Raw genomic sequence first — 11,874 nt, 5'->3', positions numbered from 1 at the left:
AAAACCTTAAGCTTCAATCTCTGGAGCTAAATGTCTTCGACGTTTTTAAACTGGTGTTATGTAATTGCATAAAATATAGCAAAATCGTTTTCCTTTATAGGTATTTGGATACTTAGACGCATCGACGATTTCGTTAAGGCTAAGAATATTGCTGAAAATGTTCTACGACTTACCCAAGAATTTAATTTTATATAAATTATTTTGTCTTTATTTTTAAAAAGTATAAATACAGCAACATGGTTTTTAGAGCAAATTATATTTATTGTTTTAAAAAAGTTTGCAATTATGTTTGAAGTGTATCATCAAGTTCTTCTTCTTTTATAATGGATTGCGGAGATGCACGTTTCAAAACTTTTGTTACAACATCAATTAATGAATCCCTAGCACCTGATTCTAAAATATCTGAAATTTTTGTATAAGTCGAATCGTCAGTTCTTAACCTTAAAATGGAAATTAATGCTAGTTCTGAATTTGATTTAACGTATCCATTCTTTTCCTTAGTACCGTTCACTAGCATGGGGACTAAATATTTGAAAACTTCAAGATTAATTTGATCAGCTGTTAAACTTTTAGAAAGGTGGGTACAACTTTTTGCAACCAATTGTTTAACATCGTTGCTAGAATGATTCATAGCTCTAGCTAATGCTATTACAACATTAAGAGGGAGTTCATAATTATTGATGAGATAGTGCTCCAAAAAATAAGTAGCAGCTCTTATTGCATTGCCAGCAATTGACACTTTGTCTGATGAAATATTGACCAAAACATAAGATATAATCTTTTCGTGCAGATTTGAAGAAAGTAATTCGTTGGGACATTCTTTTAAAGCTACAAACAAAACTATTGTGTATCCATGCTTTACTAATAGATCATCCGTACTATCCGTCAGTATTAAATTATTAAATAAATCCTCTACTTGTCCAGGCGCTATGTATTTTAACATCGCCCCCAAGCATCCGCCAACGGCATTGCGTGTGACATCTTCGTGATGGCCAATCATACTTAATAAGGTAATATAAGTTTGTTTTTTTATTGGTTCCGACATTTTATCTCCAGATCGACTAACAATACTGCGAAGAGCATGGAGCATTGTTTCTCTAACAGAAGAGTCATCTGAATTTTTTATTCCGTTATGAATTTCATTAAATAAGGGATCTGCTCTAGAGTGAATTGCTACTAATTCAGATAAAGCTTTTCCGGCTTTCATCCTTACGTTTCTGTTCTGGTCATGCAGCGCTTTAAGAAATGTGGTCTGAAGTTGTGGTAAGAACTGCTTCAATAGGACACCCACTTTATGAAGCAAAATTGACAAAGTTTCCAATACAGCTGCCTTAACGGCTGCATTAAAACGGTCACCTAGTATTCGAATTAATGGACCAGTTATATGTACTACAGAAGGCTGCAATGATTGTGCGTTGGTTAAGAATATAATTTCTCCTAGTCCTTGTGCAGCGTTTTCTTTTTCCTCAGGTAATCCATTTAAAATAGCTTCTCGAAAAACTGGTAACAGCGGAGTAATTCCTTTTGGCAAACAAAATCCAGGAAGCTCCGGTCCTTTTAGTTCGCTTGCTGCAAACCTAACTGCTTGGCGCACATCAGACACATGAGAGATTTGCTGTGCGGCATTCAGACCTTTAATTACAGCATTGAGAGCTTCCCAAGATTTTTGTAATATTTCTTTATCATTATCAACCAACAGTTTAAGTAAACATCTTAAAAGTTGAGGAATGTATTGCGAGTAATTTCCTGGTGAGTGAATGCAAAATGCAGATAGTAAACTTGCTGATGATTTACGAGTGCATAGGTCAGAAGAATTTGCTGATATAAGTAATGTATCCATTATTGTTCGAATTCCAATTTCGTCGGTTACCGACAATATAACCGTTTGACAATAATCGATCTCCTGCTGTTCATTCGGAGATCCGTAGGCTTCTGATAGGGCCTCTAATAAAGCTGATAATATTTTTGGCAGGTATTTTGTTAACGCTTCACCAGCGACAGATACAAGAATAGATAAGGCTTTTGTATTTACTGGTGGAGAAGTCAGTTGGGGCACTAGATATGGCAAAACTACTCTTGATTTAATGGACATTACCTGCCTAAGGCCATCCAAAGTATTCTCAGCAATAGAGGGATCCGGGTCTGAGAGACCTTCTAGCATAAACGGCAGGATATCATCCAACGCCCGAGAGCCAACTGTGCTATGTAACGATTCAAATGTTTTAGCTGCTGCTTCTCGAACTTCAGGCAATGGATCGCACAAAGCCTTGCGGACAGTAGGAACTAGACTATGCACAAAGGTAAGTACCATTTCTTTTGATGTAGATCCCATTATTTCAGATAAGCCAATGCAGACTCCTTGGCGTTGATCAGGGTGATCGGAGTTTAAACCATTTTCAAGAATAGGTATAATTTCTGGTAAAACTCGTTCCCCTAGTTTTCTTACCAAGTCACCTAAAGTTCGAGCAGCCACTTGTCTTTTATCATAACTTGTACTAGCCAAACATCCTAGAAGTAAACCAAATAATGTTGGAAGAATCTCGCGCAAAGTTCTCGGAGTATTTGTCACAACAACTTTCCAGACATGCAACGCAGCTTGCCGTACCATTAACGAAACATCACTTCGTCCCATGTAAAGTCCTGATAATACCCTATTTCTACGTTCATCTCCTAAAAAGCGAATAATAGCAGTATGAGAATGTTCGGTGCCGAAATTATCATCTTCACTTGCTGTTTCTGTAGTCATTTTTCCAGATACTCCAGATATACGGTACAATAAATCTCCTAGTAGTTGAACTGAACTATATCTAATCCGCCAGTTATCATCAAATAATCCTTTTTCAAGCTCGGGAAGTAACAGTGCCACAGCAGTTTCTGCATATAAATTAACGATTCGCTGTCCTGCCTTGAGAGCAGTATCGCGAACATATTCGCTTTCGTCCGCTAAAGCTTTTAAGATTGGATTGATAATTTGCCCTATATATGGCGTAAATGCTTCTGGAAATGCTCCAGGCATGTATATAAACATCATTATGTATCCATCCTTCACATGTGGAGCAATGTCTAATCGTTCTGCTGTCGAAATTATTTCTGGCATAAGTTTATGCATTTTCTCGACACCAAGTCCTCCAACTACCTCGGATAGGCCCTGTGCTGCTCCACTGCGATCCACACTGCTAGACTCGGAAGTTAATGTTTCCATAAGCCACGGTAATAAATTTTCAAATGAACTTTCACCCATACCCTTCACCATAGCACCGAGTGCTCGAGCTGATACAGCACGCACTTCAGGGACTGGATCTAATAAGGATGATTTAAGGCCAGGAATTATACTTGGTAAGTACGGTGCTAGATCTTTTTGGTCCGTTAGAGAATACATATTTCCTATTATTTGTGCGGCCATTTTTCTAGTTTCTGTGGATCGGTCCATGAAAGCACGTTGCACCACTGGCATAATTAATGCTAAAGACGGAGCATCAATAAAATGTATAAATTTAGTTTTTAGTAAGCTTTGAAGACAAGTAGATGTATTATTAGAGGGATCCTCCAACGCATCCAAAAGCACGGGAACAATAGCTTGAATTTCAGGATTTTTAATAACGGACCCAATTACTTTCAGAGCCTCCGCACCAGATTCTTGTACTTTAGTGTGGGAATCTCCCAAGACTTCAATTAGTTTCGGCACTATACTAGGAAGACAAGATGACAGTTGCTTCGGTGCACAGAATGCCATTGCCCCTAATAATTCAACAGAGGCTGTTTTTGTTCTCCACGAGTCTTCATCAAGAGCTTCCAAAAGTGAAGGAAGAACTAGTTTAACTCCGTGCGCGGAAAGTTTTCCCATAACTACTTTTGCTGTGTCATCGGCTGCCTGTCTTACATATTGGGAGGGATCACCAAAGCATTGCAACAAGTGTGGTAGCACATGAACTATATAAGGTTCAAATAGACGACCAAGTGTAGTGCATAAAACTTCAAAAGCGAACAAAGCTCCCTCTCTGGATCTATAATTTTTTTTTTCTTGAATATAAGCTGTCAGTTTCGACATTATATCTAATTGTTTAAGGGATAAAATACCAAGACCTTTAACTATGCCGGCAATACCATAGGCAGCTCCGCGTCTCTCGCCGTATTTGTCGGACTTTGCCAATGAGTGTAATAATTTTTTGATCATTGCGGGGGCTTCCTCTTTCACGGATGGCATAAGATGGGGTAAACAGTTCGAGACCGCTTCCTGAACTTGTTGTGACGGAGTAGACAATGCTGTTAATAATCTTTTAACAATAGGATCAATTCGCTTGTCATCCTTTTCCAAATGTCGTGCTAACGAACCCATCAGAATAACAACAGCTTGGCGAATATTATCATAACTTTGAGATTTTGGCGCTTTATCGAGAAAATCTTCAAACACAGGTAACAAGTTCACTATTGTTTTATTTCCGTGTAAATCAACTATCTTTAATGCAGCTGCTAGCATTTCTTTGTGTACGATATCGTCTCTGTCACCAAGCCCGTGTGATACCATAAAATTCATAATAACATCAATGTCATCAATAGATAATAATGGAGCGATAGTGGAGAATGCAATGGCAACACCCCTTCGAGGTTTCCATTGATCTGTAGCAGGCTCAATTTCACGGTCAAATTTATCCAATACTGGAGGTATTAGTGATAACTTTTCATTGTAAATTGAAAATAATTTCTTTATTAGGCATTTTCTTATGTTTTCTTCGTCAGCCAATAGTGGGACTAAGGATTCTGAAGCTGATTTTTGGATACATAGTTCGGGGTGTGTGACATCACAAATTATATCGTCAATTCCGGGTAAGGCAAAGTTTGTAGTATTCCAAATAAGGAGGGCCAGTTCCCTATTTTCTACCTCTGTATCATATTTTGCTATCCAATATCGAGTTACAACTTTTTTTTTAAGACTATTATCAATTTTAAGGTGATTTACAATTCCATCTACCATTATTTTCAAGGATTTTAACGCAACTTTTCTAACCGAGTCAGTATTAGATTGCAGGGATTGTAGAAATATATCTATAATTTGGTTATCCGGGGTAGCATTGGAAATACTACCATTTGAAGATTTCGCTACTTCTAAGATGGCATCAGACGTCTGTGCTGCGAGTTTATTGTTATTTTTAAAAATATATAACAAAACTTCAATCATACCATATCTAGGCATAAACTGCGGCTTACAGTTAACCTCATCATTTGTATGCCTAGCTATTATTTGTATGCCTTTCGAAATAAGTTCATTGTTTGAATCATTGTTTAACAGTAATAGAGCACGCTTTAGAAACTCAAACGCATAAGAAAATGAGGGAGGGTCAAGTAAGTTTGATTTAACATGATTGTCAAGATCGAATATAATATCATTAATAGCTTTGTTTATATTTAAAGCTTCATATTCCTCTTTTAAAATGCATGACGGGCCTTGAAGCTTGATTGTCGCTACTGCAATGTCACGTCCAAGTTTTGGCTGGAAAGTAAAACACAAGTTGCGTAAGTATAAGTAAAGATCTGTAAGAACCTCTGCACTCAAAGGGCTCTTTGAAGCTTGCAAAATATGGTCCAACAAAGCATAAAAATGTTGTGACATTTGTTCTCCATTTCCAGAACATGATGCTTTAAGCAAGCTTATTTTAGATATTAATTTTTCATAAAGGTTGTGAATCCGTAACTTTACTCTTAGCTCTTTTTCCATTTGAGTTTTAATTTGCTCTTCCTGCTTTTGAGTATATTTTATAGTTTTTAATTTTCCTTCTTTTTCTCTTTTCTCATCAATTTCACGACGAAGTTGAATCTCTTCCAATTGTTCCTTGTAACTGTAAACTTTATTTTCTCTTTTAATACGAACAGTTTCATATTGTGAGTCTATATGAGGTATTACACTTTTATCATACAACTCACCTTCTGGAGTCAAATATGTCAAATATTCCTCATTGGAAGAGTGATAATTGGTAGAATTGCAAAGATAAGTTTTTAAGTGATTTACAACTGTTGGTACAATAGGATTAGGACAAATTCGAACTAATGCTGATATGGTGTTTTCGTATTGCGCATTACTTATAAAATTGTTAATATATTTATTAACTATTTCACTATTTTTAGCCAATATTAATTGTTTTGGATCTAAACTAAAATGTCTCTGAATGGTTATTTCCCATAAGTATGGCTCATTCAATACAATTGCAGGATGGTGTGATATAAGTAAAAGTTCCATAGCAACATCCATAGCTTCATTATACGAAATATCGTTTATACTGGTCAAACATACTAACGCGTCTACATACGCTTGTGTTGGAGTTCCAAATTGATCAATTGAAGTGTCTCCGTCATTTTGAATGTTGACTAAACTAATGCGTTTACCAAATTCATAGATAGCTAACTTCACGAACTCTATTCCTTTTGAAGCACTTAGTATTTTTTTTACCTGGCCAGTAGTGTAATTTCGAACCTTTACTGAATTGCTACATAAGTTGTAAATTAAAGTGCGAACTATTGGTTCCAATTCCCCTCTAATTTTGTCATGATATGAATTGAGCAATATTCTTGTCATTAATGATATATTGCATAAAGTCTCGGTCGGGGCTATTGCAGTAATCTTTTCATTAAAGAAATATTTTTTGTTCATATCAAAAACTGTGGTCCAAAAAAAGTTATAATTTTCTGATGGCTTTTCTAAAATAAGCATTATACAAGCTATGCAGACTGCCTCAGTCAAATTACATAGTTGTGATGCGTTTTGCAATGCTTTAGTGTAAAACGAAATAAGATCTGGTATAATAGCACTATGGTTATTAATCTCGGTACATTGTATGGATAAAAGAAGCCATTCGAGATAACTTTGCCGAATTATTTGATTTGTGCTTTTCAGCCGAATGCCAGTTTTAAAAATGTTAATAACCACACTTGGTAATTCGTTGGTAAATTTTTGGGTCCACAAGGCGAACATGTCTAACATGCAACAAATTACTTTTTCCTGAGTTTCACACTCCAGCGCTTTCCAAAATAATGTAACAGCTTCATTTAAAATGTTGGGCAAATGGTCTTGATTTATGTTGTTGAAGCTTAGATAGCCAGCTCCCTGAAATAAATATTAAAAAAATACATTAATGATTTATGTATATATGTACACAGAGCAGGCTGACAAGTTTGTATAAAGTCCATAAAGGCAGAAACAAATTATGGAACAAAATATTTGTTTTATTTTGAAACACAATATATGTATGTCTCTACGCCGCAATAATTTTTGCAGCAAAATTTTGGTCGCTAGCTAAACATAACGGATAAACGCAAACAAAAAAAAAGCAGATTATAAAACAATGAAGAGAGGGAAATCTACAAATATCTGCCTCTTTTTCTTGTCCGACCATTTTCGTCGTCAGTCTTCTACGCTGCGCAAACTGCTCTGCTGACGTCGACAGCGGATGTGTTTTTGCCATCTGACATGTCACCCGGAGCCGACTGCAGAACTGAAGGGATGTTCATCGTGTTGTTGGTAGCGGAGAAAGCCCATCACCTGAAACCCCACCACGCTTTCTATTTTTAATCAAATCCATACCTCCACTTTCTACATTCACACCGTTCATTCCTCCACTATGGTCGGTAGTTCAGTCTGAGGGCGGGAGTTACCGCCTCAGCAGATACCCTCGGCGGTCCCCTGCAGTAACCGGCAGACCTAACCGGTGGCGGTGCAACTTAAGTTACGCACCAGCAGCTACATCGGCGGTCACGCCAAAACCCTTCCATAGACTTAACAGAAAAGACGTTTTAGCTAATACTCCGATCCAATCCATCAAGAGGGGCTTGCCATCCAAGAGGCCACCTCAGCAGAATCAGCGGGACCTCGCAACGCCTAAACACTCGCACCCGCTGCTTGCAGTAGCTAAGTTGCATTTAAGAACTGTCGAAAACCCAAAAGTAAAATGAAGAATTCATTTAAGATACTCAATCCAAAGCACTCAGGGTATTAATTTGTACAATATAAAAATTTCAACTACGAATTTACTCGTGTTGTTTATACAAACGGAGAGAGAATTTAAGGCGCTCGAGAGACTTGCCGACTATCCTGGCTACCAGTTGCAAACGTTGCAGTAGCAGATATTACTTGGAGAAAGCCTTGCTGTTGGCGTCTACGGTAACCGAACTAAACTTAAAGGAATTTTCACACTTTCGACGATTAAATTAAATTGAATTTCGTACCCAAGGTTGGGATCAGTACCAGGCGTCCAGTTGCATCGACTGCAGATGAGATGTCCATATTGCACATTATATGACTTAAGTCGACGTCTCACTAACTGACCGTTCGACTCGACGTCACACTCCCCCGCCAATCGGTTAGCTATTCTGCAGTGTCAGCCAAACGCAAGCTGTTAGCATAATCAAAATTCACTGACCTACCTTAGAATACAACTCGTGATACCTATCATTACTGAACTTCTGTGTTATATACATGGATGTAATCTATTTAAGAATAAATCAGCTATCAACGCAACTTATAACCCCGCGTTTCTACTTTCTACCTCCGGGAATAGAGCTCGTAATACTACAGTATCTCAACTAGCAGCTAATCTTAGCTTAACCTCAGTGCAGTTCCAATATCGCCTGTGGTTCCGCATCGCAGTAACCATTGTCCCCGTGTCCCGCGTCCCGCGGCGTGACCCAGTAGTTTTATGTCGTGTAGACACAAACAGATATATTTGCAAAGCGCAGAATACTCGTCAACGCTCAATATTCAATGTACAACGTGTACATTTTTTGACAAGAAAAAATTAAAATCTGTTTTTTTTAAAATACTATAGTTTAAAATTATTTTAGGTGCCAGAATTAAGTTTAACTGTCTACAGTTATTAGGAAAGAGCAGATTAAAGAGGCGATTCCCCCAATCGGTAAAAGCCTTCGGGGAAGGGTGTTTGCCTGGAGGAAAACTTAATAATAAGTATAATAATATGGTAAACATATATAGGTTTTCGTTAGGGTCTCAAAACGATTTCTTATTTTTATCACGATGTGTAGAACATCACAATGTTTTTTTTATAAAAATTAAAAATGCCGATTTGCTTTTCTGCACGATTGACTTTTTTTAAGTTTGGGTAATATTTTGCACTGAACCCGTTATGGAAGTTAATTTTATCTGAAAGCTTGGCAAAAATAATAATTTATGAGAATTTTTAATATTTTTGTACACCTTTTAATTTAAAGTCATAATAAACTTAACAAAAGTAAAGCATCGCCATATCTTTGCTATGTCAAAACCTATATAAAAATCCTATATAAATGGTTATCGTGATAAAAATAAGAAATCGTTTGGAGACCACAAAGACAAAGTCGATACGTTTCACATCAAAACAACTCATGTAAGTTAAAAGATTGATTGATTGCTTTTATTAAACATAGCCAAACTTTTTTTTATTGAGTCGGATTAGGAACTAACATTACTTAAGTTAAGGAATTGTTATTTATAACTACGCTGGTACCGTCTTTTCCGATGTTGTCGAAACTGCTGACGTTCTTCGTTATCATTGGTTGGTGCTCTTGGTACCGTCGATGTCACCATCGCCGTTGGCCAATCTTAATTGTATTTTCCCGGTGCCTGTTCGTTCTTGTATTTGTCGAGTTTAACCAACTTGGTAAATTCGCTATTCTTTATTCCCGCGATCGCTGTTCAAAACATAGAGTAATGAACTATATAGAGGCGCCAATTGCTCTGCCGCTCTCTTTAGATAATGAGGCTATGATGCCACCTAGGCGAAAAATGCTTATTTCCCCTCTTTTTGACAAGTTCGATCGAAATTGTAATTCATTCCCACCTCATTCTGCACCGCTCTTGCTCACTGTTTTGTTTTTGTTTTTAATCGAAATCCCTATTCCTGTTGCTTCGCACCTAAGTTAGCTTCAAACTTGGCCTTGAATTGGCTCTTAGCAGAGGTTGGGCAGAGGTTCGGGCAGAGCAATTGGCGACTCTATATAGATTCTTACTCTATGTTCAAAACAAGAGAGAACGCTAAACGCCAAAGCGTCCGTTCCCAAGATTGCACACATTATTTGCTTTTAACTTTTTCATGAATGGCCCGAATCGAACAATTTTTAACAATTAGTTGGCATTGATACTCAAAGCAAAATCTCGTATACATTTTTTTTTAAAACATTAAAAAATGTGTTCGTTTTAAACGGTAAGTGCGTTTGTGGGCTTTAGAATGGGCGTGGCACCCTGCTGAAACAAACTTGCGCTGAAGCAAGAAGCAGAGTGGGCATGGAACTTTGATTAACAAAATTTTTTTAATGTAAATTGGTAGGAATTGGCGAGAGAAATACATTTCAGTTAAGTTCCAGATAGTTTTGCTAGCATTTAAGCTGTGGAAGCCGTGGAAAAGTGGGGGTGGCACATTCACAACAAACTTGCGTTGCGTATGAAGCTAAGTGATCTCAACGTAAAACCCCAAATTTCTAGCTCTTATAGTTTCCGAGATCTCAGCGTTCACACGGACAGGCGAACATGGCTAATTCGACCTCGCTAGTGATATATAGCAAATGTATATATGATAGCAAATATATATATATAATATTTAAATATAATATATATAATATATAAATATAATGTATATAATACATAAATATAATATATATATGTATATATAAATCTGCCTGACGACTAAAAACGCAGAACTCGGAAACTACGAAAGCCAGATTCCATGGTTTCATACGCAGCGCCACCGCCAGCTACGCCCCTAAATTGGAATAGTTTGGGACGCCCTAATGTTAAAAGTTTTTATACCCTTTACTCGTAGAGAAAAAGGGTAGATTACAATGCTTCCTTCGCTAAAGATATATATATATATATACGGTAAACGGTATACGGGTATAAAAACTTTTAAAATTTGGGCGCCCCAAACTATTCCAAATTAGGGGCGTAGCTATCGGTGGAGCTGCGTATTAAACCATGGAATCTGGCTTTCGTAGTCTCCGAGATCTCTGCGTTTTTAGTTGTCAGGCAGACTGACATGACTAGTTCGAATCGCCTAAGAATATAAGAATACAATTTTTATTATATATTTATATACAGCTGCGGCAACAAAAATAGCACCAAAGTGTGGGCAATTTTTCTTTCTGCTACAAAATGGTAATTTTTTGCAATATTTTTATTCTGTTTGTAAGGGTAAGTAGGGTTCTATCTATTAATATCTATTCATATCTATTAACTAAAATAAAAGTGGTGCGGATGGTTTTTAAAATTTCGATACATTTATCAAAAAAGTAGCAAAGTTATGCGGCAACAAAAATAGCACCACTTAAAGAAAAGTCTTAAAAAACTTAAAAATGAGGCGATTTGAAAATTTTTTTTGATTGAAATGTATGATTTCATACATCTTAAGTTAAAAAAATATTGTTCTAAAGCTTGGGCTGCAACAACAACAACAACAACGACCGACCTTGACGTCACTAGACACCAGAATTTTCCCTTGGCAAAATTGTTGTCTGGCTCTTTCAAAATAGCTCACGGGCAGTTTTTTTCTTTGGTTTTGCATTAAAAACATAGTTTTTTAATATTTCTGCAAAGATTTTCGATGTGTTTTAGTTCTGGGGCTTGTAAGGTCCCCACTATACCATTTAGCCTAAGGGTTTTAAAACTTTGGACGTCTTTCTATCTGATTTTTTTTGGTTTATAACCGTGGTAAAGCTTCCAAAATAAATTTGTTTTGTATTACGAATAAAATTGCATCACAATTTCTGAGCTATCAAGGTGAACATGTTGATCCTGTATGGGTTTACATTATGATATGCTACCAACATTATAGTACGAGAATATGCCCATACCATGATACTTGCTTCACCATTATTGTTCTTTGCAAATGTGAATTGGGG

At 36.8% G+C, this 11,874-nt stretch overlaps 1 protein-coding gene across 2 annotated transcripts in view; it reads right to left on the bottom strand.

Moving 5' to 3' along the window:
* Nucleotides 1-237: 237 nt before the first annotated feature.
* Nucleotides 238-11,874, bottom strand: part of l(3)80Fj (lethal (3) 80Fj) — a 57,318-nt gene continuing 45,681 nt past the window's right edge. Inside the window, exon 4 of one of the 2 annotated variants that reach the window (XM_017076951.4) lies at nucleotides 238-7,096. In XM_017076951.4, the coding sequence (XP_016932440.4) occupies nucleotides 284-7,096 (6,813 nt within the window). In that variant the 3' untranslated portion in view covers nucleotides 238-283. The remainder of the gene's footprint in view (nucleotides 7,097-11,874) is intronic. The other variant, XM_036822419.3, reaches the window with a different exon arrangement.

Source organism: Drosophila suzukii, chromosome 3 (genome assembly GCF_043229965.1).
Source record: "Drosophila suzukii chromosome 3, CBGP_Dsuzu_IsoJpt1.0, whole genome shotgun sequence".
Classification (NCBI taxonomy): Eukaryota; Metazoa; Arthropoda; class Insecta; order Diptera; family Drosophilidae; genus Drosophila; species Drosophila suzukii.
This window is presented reverse-complemented; position numbering and strand designations above follow the sequence as displayed.